General features: G+C 50.4%; 1 protein-coding gene across 5 annotated transcripts in view; it reads left to right on the top strand.

Annotated features, from left to right (window-relative positions):
* The window catches only part of ASXL1 (ASXL transcriptional regulator 1), a 77,283-nt gene extending 64,140 nt beyond the window's left edge, over nt 1–13,143 (top strand). For 3 of the 5 annotated variants that reach the window (XM_032858901.1, XM_032858900.1, XM_032858902.1), the window contains 9 exons: nt 3,131–3,251; nt 3,328–3,425; nt 3,976–4,069; nt 4,530–4,682; nt 5,952–6,115; nt 6,211–6,307; nt 7,657–7,762; nt 8,050–8,683; nt 9,223–13,143. In XM_032858901.1, the coding sequence (XP_032714792.1) occupies nt 3,131–3,251; nt 3,328–3,425; nt 3,976–4,069; nt 4,530–4,682; nt 5,952–6,115; nt 6,211–6,307; nt 7,657–7,762; nt 8,050–8,683; nt 9,223–12,138 (4,383 nt within the window). In that variant the 3' untranslated portion in view covers nt 12,139–13,143. Of the gene's footprint in view, nt 1–3,130; nt 3,252–3,327; nt 3,426–3,975; nt 4,070–4,529; nt 4,683–5,951; nt 6,116–6,210; nt 6,308–7,400; nt 7,763–8,049; nt 8,684–9,222 lie in introns of those variants that run through there. The other 2 variants (XR_004382853.1, XM_032858903.1) reach the window with 2 other exon arrangements.
* Nucleotides 13,144–18,708: the final 5,565 nt, after the last annotated feature.

Here is an 18,708-nt window from a genome sequence, read left to right as displayed (position 1 = left end):
AGAATAAAATACATGCAGCATAAATGTTCAGCTTAATGAATGTCATAAAGTAAAACACCCTCATACCTGCCACTTAGATCACTACTTGGAGTGTGGCTGGCATCCAGCAGCCCGTGGTACACTTTCCCACTCACAGCGCCCTTCTTCCCTTAAAGGTTGGCTACCATTCTGTTTCGAAGTTCTGTTCTTGGCTTTTCTTGATTGCTTCCCAGCTGTGTTTGCATCCCCAGCAGTGTAGTTTAGTTTTGCCTGTTTTTGAACTTCTTACAAATGGAGTCATTACAGTACGCATTCTTTTGTGTCTGGCTTCTTTCAGGCAGCATTTTGTTTTCCACATTCATTTATATTGCTGTAGTTCTTTTTTTTTTTTTTAAAGATTTTATTTATTTATTTGACAGAGAGATATCACGAGTAGGCAGAGAGGTAGGCCTCCTGCTGAGCAGGGAGCCCAATATGGGACTCGATCCCAGGACCCTGAGATCATGACCTGAGGTGAAGGCAGAGGCTTAACCCACTGAGCCACCCAGGCACCCGCTGTAGTTCATTTTTTATTGTGTGCTACCATGTTTTGATTCTGCTGATGGTGGGCACTTTGGTTGTATATGGTGCAGGTTTTACAGATATCGCTGCCATGAACACTGGCTGTGCTTTGAGGTGTGTGTGTATGTCTGTGTGCACGCGCATGCATGCACGTATTCCTCTAGGGAATCCAACTTAGGGTTGACATTGCTGGGTTTTAGGCTGTTTCTGCCTTCAGCTGTGCCAGATGATGCCAACTATTCTCAAACGGTTGGATCCATTTTCTGTGTACCTGTTTCTCATCCTCACTAGCGCTACTTGGTATTGTTTTTAAACTTTATTTAAAAAAAATTTCATTTATTTAATTTATTTGACAGAGAGAGACAGAGAGGGAATACAAGCAGGGGAAGGGGGAGAGGGAGAGGCAGACTTCCCTCAGAGCAGGGAGCCCGATGTGGGGCTTGTTCCCAGGACGCTGGGATCATGACCTGAGCCAAAAGCAGATGCTCTACGATTGAGCCACCCAGCCACCCACTGCTTGGTATTGTTAAACTTTAATTTTAGCCGTTCTTAGGGAAGTGGTCATATCTCCTTGTGGCTTCATTTGCCTTACAGTGTGTTCTCCTTATTGTTCGTGACGTTAAATAGGTTTATGTGTGAATGTCAGCCATTTGGATATCCTGTTTGGCGCAGTACTTAATTCATGGTCTTTTGCCTCTTCTTTTCCTGGGTTTCCTTTTTCTTATTGATTTATGTAGTTTAGATACATGATCTTTATCAGTTATATGAGTTGCAGATACCTTCTCCAACATTGTAGGTAGCTTTCCCTTTTTACTCCATTAATGGTGTCTTGTACAGAACAGAGGATCTTAATTTTAATGTAGTTCCATTGATTGACTTTCACCTTTTAGGGATTAATGCTTTCCATGTCCTGTGTGAGTCTTAGAAATGGAAGTGTTGGCTTAAGAGGTTTTTAGATTTTCACTTAAAATGTACTGTACTCTGCCACTGGCAGTGCGTGAACCTTTTGATACCATTTTCACTCTCCCTGACAGTGTGGGTGTGACTCCCCAACTTTCTCCCCAGAACTGGAGTGCTTTGTGTGTTCATTAATGAGTATTGTATCTTAGTTTACTACTGAGCCTCAAAGAACGAGTTTGTTGCATCATTCTGTGCACATGGCAGCCACTAAGCCTAGTTTCAAGGTTAATATTAAAAACATTCTTTAACTTTTGATTCTGAGGAACATTTAGTAGGAAAAGAGATAAAGATCTAAAAAGCTGTTTTCTTTTTCTTAAGTCAGCATGATTTGGGCTTAAATTAATTTCAGTAAATTAATGAAGACTTAATATAGTGGATCATGGGACCCATGAAATTGATGAGTTAGAATTTTGTAGATTTCCTTTATAAATTCCTGGTGTGTTTGTAAGAGGTAGAATCATGACTTTACCTACTCTTCTTCACACCCTTTATTAAAGAAGACATTCTTACCCTGACTTATCTCTGCTTCTCCTCTCCCCACCCCTTAATATTCAGAGTCCTTTCTAATTGCAAGGTGGGAGGTGGCCCCTTGGTTTTCCCTGGGAATGGGTGGAGTTGAACTCAGACTGCCACAGAGCCCATTGGAAGGAGTCTCTTTCAGGAGATGAAATCTGGAGTGGTGCTTTCCTGCACCCTCACCTGCTTTCCTCCGTCTTCCATTTTAGGTTGCTGGCACTTTCCCGGGCCTCACAGATACTCAGAATCTTAGGCCCCCAGCACAGTGTCTCACCATCTACCCCGCTGTTCGCTTTTGACCCTCACGCGCCTAGGGTCCCTGATGAAATCTGCAGTTTCCTTGCATTTGGAATGTTCTTCCACATTTGCTCATCCCTTTATCTAGAACTCCCTCCTGTCTGCTCCTGCCAGGCTATCCACCTGCTAGCTAACTTCTTTTAAAACTCAGTTTAAGGGGCACCTGGGTGGCTCAGTAGGTTAAAGCCTCTGCCTTCTGCTCAGGTCATGATCTCAGGGTCCTGGGATCGAGCCCCGCATCGGGCTCTCTGCTCCAAGGGGAGCTTGCTTCCCCCGCCCCTCTCTCTACCTGCCTCTCTGCCTACTTGTGATCTCTGTCAAATAAATAAATAAAATCTTTTTAAAAATAAATAAAACTCAGTTTAAGCAGCACATCTCTCTGCAGGCCTTAGCCCCATGCCCTCTTTCCTCCAGCCCACTGAGTTAGCTGTTCCCCTTCCGGACTGCTGCAGCTCTCTCTGTAACTCTGTTGCTGTGCTTTGTATTGTCATAGATTTGGTTTTCTTTCTTACTCAGTTGAACACCTTGAGGGCAGGGCCCCGATTTCCACCTTCTGTCTCCCAGCCAGGAACTAGCATGATGTAGCTTATAGGAGGCACTCCATAAACATTTACTGAGTGGACTGAATGGGAAATTATGTCTAACTTTTGTGATGTACATGTGAAAAGATTTTGCGGAGAAAGAAGTCAGTTAGAAGAGGGATAGGAACTTACCAGTATTCCAAACCTCTTCTAAAGCAGCGTGCGTTTAGGAGTGACTGCTGTGCCTGTAGGATCTGTCAGGTTTTGCTCACCTGACTTGTGCCTTGCTGTCACAGAAGGATGCCCTGCAGTGGTCTCGCAGTCCGGCTGCAGTGGAAGGAGAGGAGCCAGAGGACACAGCCGACGTGGAGAGCTGTGGGTCTAATGAAGCCAGCACTGTGAGCGGTGAAAACGATGGTAAGTACCTCTCACAGGATGGGCCGAGAGCCACAGGCATCTGTTGGAGACTAACCTTTATTTCCCTCTCTGCCAGTTTCTCTTGATGAAACGTCTTCGAATGCATCCTGTTCTGCAGAATCTCAGAGTCGGCCTCTTTCCAGTCCCAGGGACAGCCACAGGGCTTCTTCACAGGTAGGGAGGAGAGTTGGTGGCTAGGCTGGGGTAGGTAAGGCCAGGTATGAGACAGGACTCTGCCTGTGCCGCTGACTGTGAGCATGTTGTGGGGGTGTGGAGCAAATCCCTGTGGTCTCCACCTGTTAGTACAGTTAAAGTGGGCAGTGGATCTGAGAGCAGAGTGATTGGTTTTTCCTCATTACCACAGATGGATAGTTTTGCTCCTACTTCTGACAAACACAGAACGCGGATAGCACAGTGCAGAGTAGGGGGCATGCAAGCTTGGGAATCAGCACTTGGAATGATGGCCCTGGTGCTCGCTAGCTTGGGCAAATTCCTTATCTGTAAAACAGGGTGATGGTATGTTCCATTCTTCTTGGGGTGGTGGTCGGCATAGGGGCCAGCGCCTGGCTCAGTGACACGAGTCCGTGCTGCTCTCGGCGGTACCCTCCTGAGCCGGTTGAGTATGAACTCTGTTGCAAACAGTGGCTGGGGACATGGTGGAGAGGGACTGCTCGTGCAGCCCTGTGGGGATTCAGGCTCCTTTTGTAATCCCTCGGGCATCTAGGCAAACAAGCAAAAGAAAAAGACTGGGGTGATGCTGCCACGAGTTGTCCTGACTCCTCTGAAGGTAAACGGGGCCCACGTGGAATCGGCGTCAGGTACGTGCAAACTTGTGATGTGAGGCTCCTTCCTCAGGTCTTGGGGCCTGCCCCCATCTGGCAGCAGCGTGTGACCTAGGTGGCGCAGTGCCCGTCAAGCCAGGAGGCCCTCCTGATGGGCAGCACGCTGTGGTGGTGAGGCCTGAGCTAGGTTCCAGTGCCGGGCTCTGCCGTGCACATTGCCCGTGGCCTCGCAGGGCGGCGTGAGGGTCCGATGGAGGAGTGTGCAGGAGCTTGGTAAAGGTGCAGTGCTGTGCAAACGAAGATGGCGGTTTGGCCTTCTCACGGGATAATGTAAAGCCAGACCGTTAGGTGGTGGTCTCTGACAGCCCAAGCTTGGGCCACGGAAGCACTGGCTATTGCTGGCAGTGTCTCAGGGAGAGCTGGGAGAAGTAAGCTTGTCTGAGAGCCCTGGGCGCGGCGGGTGATGCTTTTGACCAGTGGAATGCTGTGCCTTCAGGGTTCTCGGGCCGCCACGCCGATGGCGAGAGCGGCAGCCCGTCCGGCAGCAGCAGCGGCTCTCTGGCCCTGGGCAACGCTGCTACTCGTGGCCAGGCCGAGGTCGCCCGGGACCCTGCCCCGCTCCTGAGAGGCTTCCGGAAGCCGGCCACAGGTGAGTGGCTTGGCACTCATTTCTCTGCCTGTAAGGGGGGCCCCTGCAGGCTTAGTGAGAAGAAGACAATCTTCTGTTCCACTTCCTTTACCAGTTTATTTTGACTTCTTGGGTGGCCCTCTATTTTTTTGTTTGTTTGTTTGTTTCTTACCTTGTATTTTGGTTATTTCACATGTTAGATCTTCTCTACTAGACTGTGAGGGAACTTGTGGGCAGAGATGGTGCCACATGGTTCCTTGTATATCCCTGCAAAGCGTGGCCTGTGCCTGCCTTGGTACTGCTTAGTAAGTGTTTAGGTGAGTGAAAATTGCTTTTGAGCTTCTCAGTGAAGAATTCCAGCATCCATTTTCTTTCTTTGGTAGCATCCTGTCACATTTGTTCTTAACATCCAAAGTTTCGGTCAGGCACCCTTTTCTCTAGCCTTGACATAACGTTGAGTGGAAGGAAGCCTTTGTTGAATTTGAGGTTGCAAGCAAATTCCGTGGCATGCTCCTCCCCGTTCTCAGTAGGGCTATTTGCAAGGCCAGAATGCTGCCTGCTAGTTCAAGATTTATTTCTCAAAACCCACAGGCTGGTTATTTGTGGATGGGCCACATGAAACCATTAAGAAGACTGGCCTTGGCTTCTGAAAGTTAGAATTAACCATTGCCCGAGTGGGAACAGGGTTTTCCGTCTTACTGCTTTTCCAACTCATCAGCAGCGCTTAACCTTTAGGTCTCCGTTCTTAGTGATTTTTTTCAAATAAAAGTAACATCTACTGAGGTTTCTGTGAGAGAGTTATATTGACATCTCAGTGGCTTTAAACAGCCTAGTACCTTTCTGTGTGGAGATCATAGCTCTCCATCCCAGTCAGGGAAGGCTTCTGCAGAGTGTTCTGTAGTATACTAACTAAATTCGCTTTTAGACAACTTCCATTGTTTCTCCAGTTGGCTTTGTGGAGCCTGTTCTTCTGCTTTGGAGGGACATTCACAGCCTGCCCCCCCATCTTCTTTTCTTTGGGAAGAGTGTCCTCTTCAGCCTGTGTCACAGCTTGGTACAGTCTTCTCTGAGAAGATGCAGGCCCAAGTGTTCTCTTGGGTTGGATGGAAACAGCAGTAACCTGGACAGAATAATTGTGACATGTAGGTTAGGGTGGACTGGATGTGTGTGCAGATAAGTTCTGGGTAGTTTGGGTGCTGCCACTAAAATTTTTCCCTCAGTTGGCATTTGCTCTTTTACTTTGAAAAGCTGAAAATCTACACCTTGCTTCTTGCTGCTTCAAAATCACAGGTCAGATGAAGCGCAACAGAGGGGAAGAGATAGATTTTGAGACGCCTGGGTCCATTCTTGTCAACACCAACCTCCGGGCCCTGATAAACTCTCGGACCTTCCATGCCCTGCCAGCCCACTTCCAGCAGCAGCTCCTCTTCCTCCTGCCTGAAGTGGACAGACAGGTGCAGATGGGTAGCCACCTCTTTGCCTCTCTCTGGGTGGGTTTCTGTTCTCTTTCTGAGTTTCTTTATTGTGCTTTTCGCCTTGATCCTTCTAGGTGGGGACGGATGGCCTCTTGCGTCTCAGCAGCAGCGCGCTGAATAATGAGTTTTTCACTCACGCGGCTCAGAGCTGGCGGGAGCGCCTGGCTGATGGTGAGTGGATGTTCTCAGATGGCTTGAGAGGCACCTGCCATGCGTGGCGTCACTTGTTCTGGGTATTTAGAACTCACACATTCATTTTGCACCAATCTCTCCCCCCACGCCCAGGGTTATTTAGTATAAGGCAGGCTTTCCTCACTATACCGATGAACGTGGTGGGTGTTACTGTGTCTGTAGCTTTAAAGAAGGTACAGAGTGTTTGGGCTTTTGCTGTTTTGAGTTTATGTATCCACCTGCATCACCTCATCACCATTAGAGCTCCAGACTCGAGGTCTTCCCAGTAATGCTGGCGCTGTCTAGATGGGTGGAGGAGAGGGCGCCGTGGCACGGACTTACACATTGAATTCTACCAGGTGCTCTGTCCTTTTAGACATTGCCACTTGGAGTGGAGTGATAGTCAGCTGCTCTTAATTTTATGGGGAAGCTATGTGGGGAGTGTGCTGGGAGGTCCCTAAGACAACTTCTAGGTTTGATGATTCACTGGGAGGCCTCACAGGACTGCTCCTGCAGTTGTACTCATGGCAATGACTTATCACAGTGAAGGAATACAGAGCAAAATCAGCAAAGGGTAAAGATGCTTGGGGTGAGGTCCAGAGAAACCAGGCGCAAGCTTCCAATGTCCTCTCTTAGAGGAGTCACACAGGATGTGCCCAGTTCTCCCAGCAGTGAGTTGTGACAGCACATGTGAAATGTAATCTGTAGGGGAAGCTCATTAGAGACTCGGTACCCAGGTATTTTTTTTTTTTTTTTTTTATTACTCAGAGCTGATTGTGCGGGAGGCCTCTGCCTGGCACATAACCACATTCCAGATTCCCCGAAGGAAAGCAGGTGCTTGCCGTAAACCATCTTGTTTGCATAAACAGTCTAGGCACAGTGAGCCATTCATGTCAGTTAAGGGGCTGGGAACCCTCCTGAAATCCAAGCTCCCAGATGTCAGCCAAGGGCCAACCTTATAAGCAGGCCTTTCCAAGAATAAGCCATCAGGCCTGCTCTGTGAACCTGGTTCTGCACAGGGAGTAAGAATGGTTCTTTTCTTCATTTGTTTCTGTTTTGCTTTTCTGATCGATCGATGTGTTACTTGGTGAAGACTGATTATCCGAGGGAAAAGTCAATTTCCCTCATCATGGAAGTGTTCTGTCATGACCGTGAACATGATGTGGCTCTGGAGAAGACAGGAGTAAATGTGAAGAAGACAGCGTTAAAAGGAAAAAGAGCTCCACACCCACCAAAGTCCTGTGTATTTTGAAAAGTCCTGATGTGGTGGAATTGTAAGCTTTGGCTTTCTGTAAGACAGACCTTAGCACTCTGAATGCACACACTCCAGAAACTTTATTTCTCTTTAGGCGAATTCACTCATGAGATGCAAGTCAGGATCCGACAGGAAATGGAAAAGGAAAAGAAGGTGGAACAGTGGAAGGAAAAGTTCTTTGAAGACTACTATGGACAGAAGTAAGGCCCTGGGTGCTGAGACTCCTGGTCTGGGCTTTGGGGGGCAGAGAGGCAGATGCTCTCTGAGTTGCACACGCCAACATGTGGGGCGAGAACAGGTTGGCCACCATGGTTTACCCGGCTTGTTAAGCTTAACGCCATTCGTAGGAAAGCTAACGTACATTTTTCTGTGGTTAGTGCTTGTGTAGCACGCAGATTTATTTTGTTCTGATATATCTAACAGCTACGCTAAAATAGGCATGCTCCTCTCTCTGCCCTGTAACTGATGGTGTGAGTTTGGTTTGCAGATTGGGTTTGACCAAAGAAGAGTCATTGCATCAGAACATGGGCCGTGAGGAGGCTGACATCAAGAGTGACTTGCGTGTCCCAGGAGAAACAGCACGGCCACAACGTGGTCCAGCCACCCGGCAGCGAGATGGGCATTTCAAGAAGCGCTCTCGTCCAGATCTCCGAACGAGAGCCAGAAGGAATCTGTACAAAAAACAGGAGCCAGAACAAGCAGGGGTCACTAAAGACACACAGTCTGTGACCCCAGACATTCCTGTCTATAAGGATGGGGAGGCTGAGAGTGGCTCAGCAGAGGCAGGCAGCCCTCATCTGCCTGGCACGGCCTCTGTAGCACCTGACCCAGAGAGTCCCGATTTCCTGACCCAACCGGTGGCTTCCCGGACGCAGACCGATCCAGGCGACCTGGCATGCGCCTCCGTGTCTCCAGACAGGATTCCCAGCTTGCCTCAGGAGACTGCGGATCAGGAACCCAAGGATCAGAAAAGGAAGTCCTTCGAGCAGGTGGCCTCCGCATCCTTTCCCGAAAAGAAGCCGCGGCTTGATGATCGTCAGTCCTTTCGTAACACAATTGAAAGTGTTCACGCCGAAAAGCCACAGCCCACCAAAGAGGAGCCCAAAGTCCCGCCCATCCGGGTAGGCAGCTGTCTGACTCCTGGCTGTGCTGGGGCCGGGTTCCCTTCAAGGGTCAGGATATGTGCAGGGACCCTTTGCAGAGACAGAAGTCTCCAGGCGCGTGTGTTCATTACATGAGAGTGTAGAGCCCTGTACAAGAGAGCCATTCATGAGCCTGACTTGATGGCCAGGGGGATACGGTTCTTTTCTTCCTCACTGCTTTGTTCACTCTGTTGAAGTTCTCTCTGGAGGTCAGAATCCTTTGGGGTTTTTAAATCTTTTATTAGGTGGTGTTAGATTCTTTGTGCAGTGACTCACATAGTCCCACCAGAAATTAAATTTAAATAGAAGCGTGGCACATGACGGCCCTTGAGCGGAGTCGTCTAAGAATGGTGTGCTGTCACGGACAGCCATTTTACTGCCAGTATCTCATTTTTAAAGGAAATTATTTGATTCTTAAGTCCATGCCCCCTAAGCTACTAGAACTTTGGTTTCGTTCTACAGTTCCTAAGTCAGATCACACAGTCAACTAAAACTGTTTTCCCATTCCTCTCTTGCAGATTCAACTTTCACGTATCAAACCACCCTGGGTGGTTAAAGGTCAGCCCACTTACCAGATATGCCCCCGCATCATCCCCATCACGGAGTCCTCCTGCCGGGGCTGGACTGGTGCCAGGACCCTCGCAGACATTAAAGCCCGTGCTCTGCAAGTCCGAGGGGCGAGAGGCCACCACTGTCATCGAGAGGCGGCCACCACTGCCATCGGAGGGGGGGGTGGCCCGGGTGGAGGTGGCGGCGGGGCCACCGATGAGGGAGGTGGCAGAGGCGGCGGCAGTAGTGATGGTGGTGAGGCCTGTGCCCACCCTGAGCCCAGCGGAACCCCGGGCACCCCTGGAGAGTGTGCGTCAGATCTACAGCGAACACAACTACTGCCGCCTCATCCTCTGAATGGGGAGCATATCCAGGCTGGGACTGCCGTGTCCAGAGCCAGGAGAGAGGACCTGATAGCTCTTAGAAAGGAGGAGAGCTGCCCACGGCAGAGGGTTCCAGATGTCCTCACAAGTGGGTTAGAAGATGCTTCCCAACTCCGCATTGCTCCCACTGGGGACCAGCCCTGCCAGGCTTTGCCCCCACTGTCCTCCCAAACCCCAGCCCCAGAGAGATTAGTTGAGCAGCCTGCTTTGCATCTGGATGTTAGAACTGAACATGAGCCTGGTACCACTTCCTGGGAAAGCGATGATGAGGATCGTGGACCCTCTCTTCCCCCAGACAGTGGTCCTGTGCAGTCTCTACGGGGGGATGTTGTATTGGAAGGAGGACCTGGCCAGGCTCTAGACCGAGACGATCACCCCACCATGAAGGATCCTGTGAATGTGACTCCTAGTTCCACCACTGTATTGCCATTGGCTGGTTGCCCGCAGGATAGACGGTGTGATGAGGAATTGGGACTTGGTGATTCATGCCCACCCACGAGGGAAAGTGCTACTAGACAAGAAGACTTGACAACTGAGGCCCTCGTCTCTGATGGTGCTGCTCCTTGGGTGCTCGGCCTGTCAAAGGATGAGGTAGTGGGACAGCCTGGCCCAGACTCAGAATGTGTCCCATCTGTTGAGCCCCAGGCTGTAGAAGAGTGGGAGAAAGCTGCGCCCCTCATTTCTGCATTACCTGGGGAGTTGACAGCTCGGGAGGGGCTAGACCCCCCTAACCACTCTCCTTTGCTCTGGACAGTGCCCTCTCAGGGGTGTGCTGATGACGGCGCTGGCAGCGACCGCAACCCAGTGGAAGGTGAAAAGTTGAGAATCAATGGAGACTCTGAGGCACTGAGTCCTCATGGCGAGTCCACAGATACAGCTTCTGACTTTGAAGGCCACCTGTCTGAGGACAGCAGCGAGGCTGACTCCAGCGAGGCCACCGTCGTGAAGAGAGCCTTGGCGGTGGACACGGATGAGAAACACTCTTGGAACCACTCTGCCTCACTCTCCAAAGTGAATGGCGACCGGAGTCTGGTTACAAGGACAGACAGCATGGCTACTCCTCAGAGCTGGGTATCTCGTGTATGTGCAGCCCCCCAAAAGATTCCAGATTCCCTGCTGCTGGCTAGCACCGAGTACCAGCCAAGGCTCCTGTCTCTGGGCAGGCCTGGGTCCTCAGTGGAGGCCACTAATCCACTCGTGATGCAGTTGCTGCAGGGTAACTTGCCCCTAGAAAAGGTTCTTCCTCCAGCCCAAGGCACCGGCAGACCAGAATCCCCACGACTCCCGCTTATGAAAGAGCAGAGCCTTGGTGGCATCCTGGGAGTGCAATCTTTGCAGGATTCGGCAGAAAATAGTTGTGTGGTTGGCAAGAGCAGCTCCCGTTCTGTAAGAGCTTCAAAGGAGCCTCTTCTGTCTGAGAGCCGTGAAACAAGCCCTGGTCTTGCCAGGCTGGAGCCCAGCCAGGCTCCTGGAGCACCCCAGAAGATTTCCAAGACAGTCCCGGGTCTGGACTCCCTCTCTGCCGGGACAGAGCTGACGGCTGCCTCTGGGAAAGCAGAAGTGGATTCCAAAGAGCAGTTTTCTCCTGCTAGTTTGGAAGATAAGGAAGCCGGTGACGTGTCCCAGTGCAGTAATTTGAATGCTGCCCCAGCCAGAAGCCCCGGAAATCTCACTACCTCGAGAGCCCCTTGTTTCTCATCTCCAAACACAGTCTCCCTGGATCCCGATCAGACAGGTCGGGCCCTGGGTAGTCAGAGCAGTGCTGGAGGCCAAGGGAAGAAACTCTTCGGCCCCAGGAATGAGGCTGCAGCCCTTCAGCACCCCAGACCTGGGGAGCCAATGCCACTGCCCGCTGATGCCCCTCCTGGTTTTCCCAGTCGGAAGTTGGGGCCAAGCAAAAACTCTGTGTCTGGTGGGGTACAGACAGCCAGAGAAGACTGGGCTCCAAAGCCACCAACTGTCTCTGTTGGTGGCATCAAGAGCGAGAAGACTTTTGGGGGGAGTCCTCTCAAGGCAAATGCCGAGAACAGAAATGCCACTGGGACTGGTCCTCGGGAGCTAGTGGATCAGTTGCAAGGGATGCCCTTTGTCCTTGACCTGCCCTTCTGGAAATTACCCCGAGAGCCTGGGAAAGGGCCTGGGCAGCCTCTGGAGCCTTCCTCCATCCCCTCTCAACTCAATATCAAACAGGCATTTTATGGGAAGCTTTCCAAACTCCAGCTAAGTTCCACCAGCTTTAATTACTCCTCCAGCTCCCCCACCTTTCCCAAAGGCCTTGCTGGAAGTGTGGTGCAGCTGAGCCACAAAGCAAACTTCAGTGCGAGCCACAGCGCATCCCTTTCCTTGCAGATGTTCGCCGACAGCAGCACGGTGGAAAGCATCTCGCTCCAGTGTGCGTGCAGCCTGAAAGCCATGATCATGTGTCAGGGCTGTGGTGCGTTCTGTCATGACGACTGTATTGGACCCTCAAAACTCTGTGTATTGTGCCTTGTGGTGAGATAATAAATTATGGCCATGGGAAAAGTTGTATATTTAGTGTGCGTATTTTGATAATGATTGATCTTACATCTGTATACAGGATATCATTGATATAATAGACTCTGTTTCTCCAGGCAAGACCACTCTTGCCCCTCCCTAAAATTTGTAGTGCTAAAGCCCCTCTGTCACTTATCAACTCTTCTGGGTCTGCTGGAAGGGTTTCCTGCGGGGCAAGGCATTGGGCTGCCCAAGGCCGGCTGGCCAGCTTGAGCTCTTATGCAGACAGAGCCTGGTGTGGTGTGGGGAGCCAGCCTTGACACCCAGAGGGACTTGAAACTGAAGAAAGAAGGTTGTGTTCTCCATCAAGGGAACTAACCTGTCCGAACTGAGTAGGCATGTCAGTCTTCCACTGTCCCCTCCCTGCCATCGTCCCTTCTGCTGCTCCCTCTGGGGGATCCGATGCCTGGGGAAGCCAACACAGGGTTAAAGTAACTCCCAGCAGTGCCCACTAGGGGGCCCAAGCACCTGCTGACCTCAGGGTCAAAGTTCAGTCATTGGCCAGTTGACAGGAGCCAGTCTGACCTTTGGTTCTGTTGCCGAAGCAAATTTGAGACCTTCCTGTTTCAGTACAATTCACTGGCCTGCAGGAGCTTTTGGAACCTTGAATAGACTTGCTCGGACAATGGGGTTGGGCATAGGGTTGTCTTTCCTCTTAAAATGCCACCTGTAGACCTTGTGAGGCAGATGTCCAGATGTTTGGCAGGTGAATTCCTCTGCTTAACATACTCCCTGTCACTGGACTTGATGGGAGTGGGCATCTCCACGCACCTGTGTATGTGAAAGTCATTTTACATTTCAAAGCAGTGTGTGTTTCTTATTTTTATATTTTTAACTCTTTATCCTTGGATGTATAAAGTGAACTTTTTGGCTTCTGTAAGTATGCTCTATGCACCTCTAATGTTTTATCATGTATTTATATGTTGTACACAGTACTGGCCGATTCTGTAAATGGATGTATTGTACAGAGAACACAAGTGTCTCTCCCTTATTAACCGTCTCCGGCGTCATCGCATTAAAGTGGCGCGTTTCTTTCCGCTGGTGCTGCCCGACAGGAGGGCGGAGCAACTGACGTGTGATCTGCCAGCGCAGCCCCGTGCCCTGTCCTGGTCGCCCAGTGGACCCGCCACGGCCTGCAGAGCTGCAGCCAGCCCTCCTGCACTCTACCGAGCAGACGTGTCTCACCCCTCATGTCTCTTCTCTTCTGACCTTCCACTGGCCGCTTGCTGCCATACGTGACAAATCACCGCCACCGGTGTTAAGGGCTCTGGAGTCAAGGGTGAGTGCCGTGGGTGGCCCCAGGCAGGGCTGTCCAGATCTGGCTCCGGGGTTCCCGCCTTCAGCAATATCTGGGACCATCTCATGCACCTCTGACAGCAGGTTGGGGAAGAAGCAGTCACACCTGTTGCCTTCCTCTCTCTCCACACACCTCCAGCACATAAACATCTCCGTAGTTGTCTGCCCTGGCCTTGCTTCCTGCCTGATTTCTTAAACCTTGACTCGTTTCAGAGTTGAGAGCTCTCCTTTTTGAGTTTGGTTTCCCTGTGTGAGTGCTTCAGTGTGAAGTAGAAAATCGGTGTGACCTCAGCAAGTCTCGTTTCACCTGAAAGACCTCCCCCACCCCCATTTCATCTGCTGTGGCATTTTTGTCATCGGAAGCATGGGTGAGAAGGTTGGCAGTCACGTGGTGGTGTCACTGCAGTATTGGCCCCGTCTGAGTTGTCAGCTTTCAGAGTCTGTTTACCAAAGACAGGGAGTCGAGGCTCAGGTGTGTTCGATCCTCTTCTTCCTTCTGGTGGGACCTTCGGCGGCCTCTAGGCTACAGGTGGAAACAGTTCTGGTCCATCGGGCTGCCCAGGGAAAGCACTGTTCTTGTATGTCTCTTGTGGTTTTGGAAAAATAAACCTGTACAGCCTGCGCTTGTGGTCTCCATCGTCTTGCGTGGCCGCCCCACTGGGCTGGGAAGGAAGGCCAGGAGCACAGAAGCCAGCTTGCTTCACCTTGCTTCCAGAGCCCGTGTTCTCAGCCTGGAAGCTCTATTGTGAGGTTAGTGCTGAAGGCCCAACTTGCCACTTTCTGTGGTCTTTAGACGCTGGGTGTGGCGGCATGGACTGGGAGCAGAAGTCTCATGAGAGTGGTGAGGGCACTCATCCCAGCTGCACAGTCCCCAAGAGATTCCTGATGGCTGCTGATCGGTGGGGGTGGTGACCTGTTCCAACTTTGAAAAACCTGTCAGTATAAGTGCCTTGTCTCCCTGCACAGCAGGCAGCTGGGAGGGGTGTGCTGGCATCGGAGGATACCCGAGGAGGGGGCCTGAGGGTGACAGGCTGCAGTCCCAGACTTACTGGAGTACTTATGTGCATGATTCTGGGCTTAGCAGAAACTACCTTAGCATAGAAATAACGCGTTGAAAAAACACGCTGGAAGTACTGGTGAATGAAAATACATTCCCGTTAGCTTGTGGCCTGTGAACTGGTAAAAGCAGGCTCTCTGTGGTGCCTGAGCTTCTGGGGAGCTGTTTGCTGCTGGTGGCGATGCTGTGTGTGTACTGTTGCCATTGTGGTGCGGCCCGTTTGCTGGTCCTTGGGAGCTTTATGTTCGGATCCGGGGCTGGTTACTTGTCAAGGAGGCAGCAGAATACGGGGTGGTCGCATGCAGGCCTTGCTTCCCACCAGCTCTGTGGCCCCGGGCGGGGCAGCCTCTCTGAATGGGGACAGTAATTCCTGCTTCATCGTTAGCGCCTTGCACATAGAAAGTACCCCAGACTGTTCACTTGCACCTGGTCTGTAGCTGCTCGAACTTGGAGTAGAAGTCCGCATGGCTCCTGCCACCTGCCTGCCCCTTGGCCCAGAGGACGGCTGTAGGGAGGTGGGCCTCGTCCACTGCGGGGTGGTGCGGCCTCTCAACGGACATCTGGCTTTTGACCTCATGCTTTGGTTGTTGAATATGCAGTCCTAAGTTTAGAGACTGAGTTCCCTGCAGGGGAGACTATTCTAACTCATGATCTGAAGGATGAGGAAGCCCTAATAATGTTTCAGAATATGGAAAGGGTATTATTCTACTGGCCTGGTGAGCATCGTGACTGTTCCGTTCATCCTGCTCTTAAGTCAGATCCTGCTTGAGAGTGATGTGTGGGTTGGGTGTGTGTGAGCTAATAGAGTAGCAGCTGATGATCGGGGCCTCGGGGGACAGAGCCTTTGCCTGCTTGCCTCCCAAGAGGAGGTGGCACAGGCTGTGTTGTGCGTCTGTGTGGGCACCGACTAAACTGATGGGGGAAGTGAGTTTGTGACTTTGGAGACGAGGACTTGAAACCAAATGTTGACAGTGCCCCATGCCTTCCTCTTGTCTCCATGCATCAATTTGAAAGCCTGTACTAACTACCAAAAGATGTAGATGAAAGCCCTACAAGGAAAGTAAGAGTGAAAAAGAGACAGCTGTCTGTGCAGTGGCCCTTAACCTTTCTGGGAACACAGACTCCTTGGAGAGCCCGATGGGTTCTCCAGACCTTCTCCCCCAGGAAGGCACATCCATGTGAAGTTGGGCAAACTATTTCAGAAGGCTCATCGGCTCCTGAGGCAGCTGGGACCCTGCATTTAAGAGCCCCCTGACTGGTAATAAACCTCATAAAATCTGGGTTTATACAAGAGATCCAGGAGGGGAGTGAGGACTTTGTAAAGGATTCTTAGGTTTCTGGTAAACTGGGCTTCCGTAGTGCATGATCATTTTATTTTTTTTTTAAATTTAAGTTCAGTTAATGTATATTAGTTTCAGAGGTAAATTTCAGTGATTCATCAGTGGCACGGAACACCAGTGTTCATTCCATCACGTGCCGTCCTTAATGCCCATCGCCCAGCTACCCCATCCCCCTACCCCTTCCCCTCCAGCAGCCCTGTTTGCTGAGTTCGGTGTCTCTCAAGCTTTGTCTGATTTCATCTAATTTTATTTTTCCCTCTCTTTGCCTACGCTCCTCCGTTTTGTTTCTTAAATTCCACATGAGTGGGATAATTGTCTTTCTCGGATTTATTTCGCTTAGCTTAATAATACCCTTTTCATCATTACTTTAAAATTGCACTTAGGTGCGTGTTCTTCCCTTCCCCTCCCTGAGTACAGGGAGGTTTGCCTGTTTTGTCACCGAATAAATTTTAGTTCACCGTTCCTGTGGGGGCATTCCTGTTTGATGATGTCCTGTCCACTGCTGACAGCAGTGGTCCTGGGGCCCCATGTAAAGAAGCCAGGGATCAAGCAACGCTTCTCCATCCTTGAGCGATGTCTCCTCCTCGTCTTCGATCCTGGAGCTTCTGTCCCATCCCGTCCCGTCCCGTCCGGTGGAGCTGCCAATCCTTCATCTGGAGGTAAGTGCTTTCCTGGCGCTGGTGAGCTCTGCGGGCAGTGGGGCTGGGCTTCCGATACGCTGGCCCAGGTCCTGGGGCTTTCATGGTCCCTTGGTGATTCTCAGCGGGGATAGTTTGGGTTAGGACAGTCGTTTCATGATATCACTGAGGCATTGCTGCCCTTGGTCCCTACGTTGCGTGAAGAGAGGCACATAGCTGCTGTCTTTGGCTTTACGGTCCCTGCTAATCTTAAGAACCTTGGCCCCACACTGTGTTCCCTGGCTGTGGTGGCTTCAAGCCACTGCCCCTTTATTTTTATCTATTTCATATATTAGGGTATTATATAGAGTTTCAGTTTTAAATATTCTGCCACTACAAAAAACAAACATCATAAAAACTGCAATGTAATGTGTGTCTGTGTATCTGAACACACAATTTTAAAACTAACCTTTATGCTTGTAACTTGCAGAATTGTTTTTTCAAACCCATGACAGGTTTGCCCCCAGCCATATTCCTGGAAGTTTTCCTCAAGGTGTAGCCTTAATGATATATGCAGGATGAAAAAAAGTCTGTGCACAAGTAAACAGCCCTTTTCCCTTAAGGAGGGCTCAGGAGTTTGGGGTCAAACGGAACATCAAGTGTTGCAGGTTAACCGCCCTCAGTCTTCCAAGCCAGCACTGAGGGGCCGGTGCGCATGAGCCTGGTTTCAGTGGGGCCGGAGGAGCATGGGGACTGATGGGCATCCCCGGGAATCGGCCACCTGCTCCTGCCACCCAACGAGTGTTAGTAAAGTTTCGTTTCCTTCTCTTTCCAATGGGCTAGGTGTGAAAAGAAATGACAGGCTTACTCATTTGAGGAGTTTACTGACAGCCTTCCATGGTGGGCTAGCGTGCCAGCTGGGAAAGGTGGTCTACTTACTAGCAGAAGGGCGGGTCGGTGCTGCCCTCCACAGGTGTGCAAGGAAGAGAGCTGGCTGGCAGGGCTGTTGAGAGGACATGGTGGGAATGAAGCATCCGGTTTGTTATTCAGTGTTTATTAAGTAGATTCAGTCTTATATATGATATACAGATTCAAAAGAAAAAGGATTCCACATACTTATGAAATCAGTGCATTTAGCAAGTAATACCATGGAGATAACAGCTCGATTAACAGCTCATTGGTCTTTTGTTAAGTGAGGGAGAGGGACTTGGCCTGTGCTAGTCATTCCACAAACAAACAGAATTTAGTTGCATCACATAGAGAAGACACATTCTAAGAATTAAAATATTAAGCCACATTTACTGGAAAAAACTCACTATATAGAACACAATTTTTATAGAGCATTGAGGAGGAAGTCATCACCTGCTTAGAAGAGCCACGTTAAGTTGCATAGGTGCATATCTGTAAAAATATAATTTAGAGGTGTAGCCATTGATTAAGTAATAAAGAGTCACCTTTAAAAGTTGGTGCCATCCACGGTTTGTCTTAAGTGCCATATGCTTACCGTCTGGAGCCCCCTGCCCCTCCTCAGAGGTCATGCCTCCAGAGCAAGCTGCCTCCAGGGGGGATCCCTGAAGGAATGCTTGTACCATCTGCACTGGGAAGTCCTAAAACCTCATCTCCGGTAAGAAATTCATGCTCTCCCAAAACATGTCTAATTTATACTGGAGGATTGACAGCCTCTTGGGTTGTCCCTAAATTCTAGGTGGCTTGACCCTGAAGGTCCCACGAGTCACCTTGAACCACCCCCCTACCCCCACCCCCCCACCCCCACCAAACTGCTGGGAGACCTCCACTGCCCCACAGCTCTGCCGTGAAGTCCTGCTTGCATGTTCCTGGAGTCCACACAGGTCCCCCCGCCCCCCGAAGCTGCTGGGACATCTCGGCGCTGCCCCCTGCTCCTAACGGACCACACCACAGAGGCATGTGGGCTATCTGCCGCACGGAGATTTTTCTGAGCTTAGAAAAAGTATTTTTCAGCAAATCTTGAGTTCTATGTGGTGTAGGGTTTTCGTTTTTGTTTTTAGGTGGAAACAGGTAAAAAGAGGTTTTTGCTTTGTGGCTTTGCTAAGCAGATGAGCTTAGTGAGGTGCACCTTCCTCCTCAAGAGCGAGTCTTGCAGAACACACAGGGACTGGGGCGTCTGTACATGTAAACAGTACACTTTCACTGAGTCCAAAATTAGGAGCAAAAATACAAAGGTTCACATTGGTCTTAGGTAGATACA

Source organism: Lontra canadensis, unplaced genomic scaffold, assembly GCF_010015895.1.
Source record: "Lontra canadensis isolate GAN:19392208 unplaced genomic scaffold, GSC_riverotter_1.0 scaffold16, whole genome shotgun sequence".
In the NCBI taxonomy this organism is placed as follows: Eukaryota; Metazoa; Chordata; class Mammalia; order Carnivora; family Mustelidae; genus Lontra; species Lontra canadensis.
This window is presented reverse-complemented; position numbering and strand designations above follow the sequence as displayed.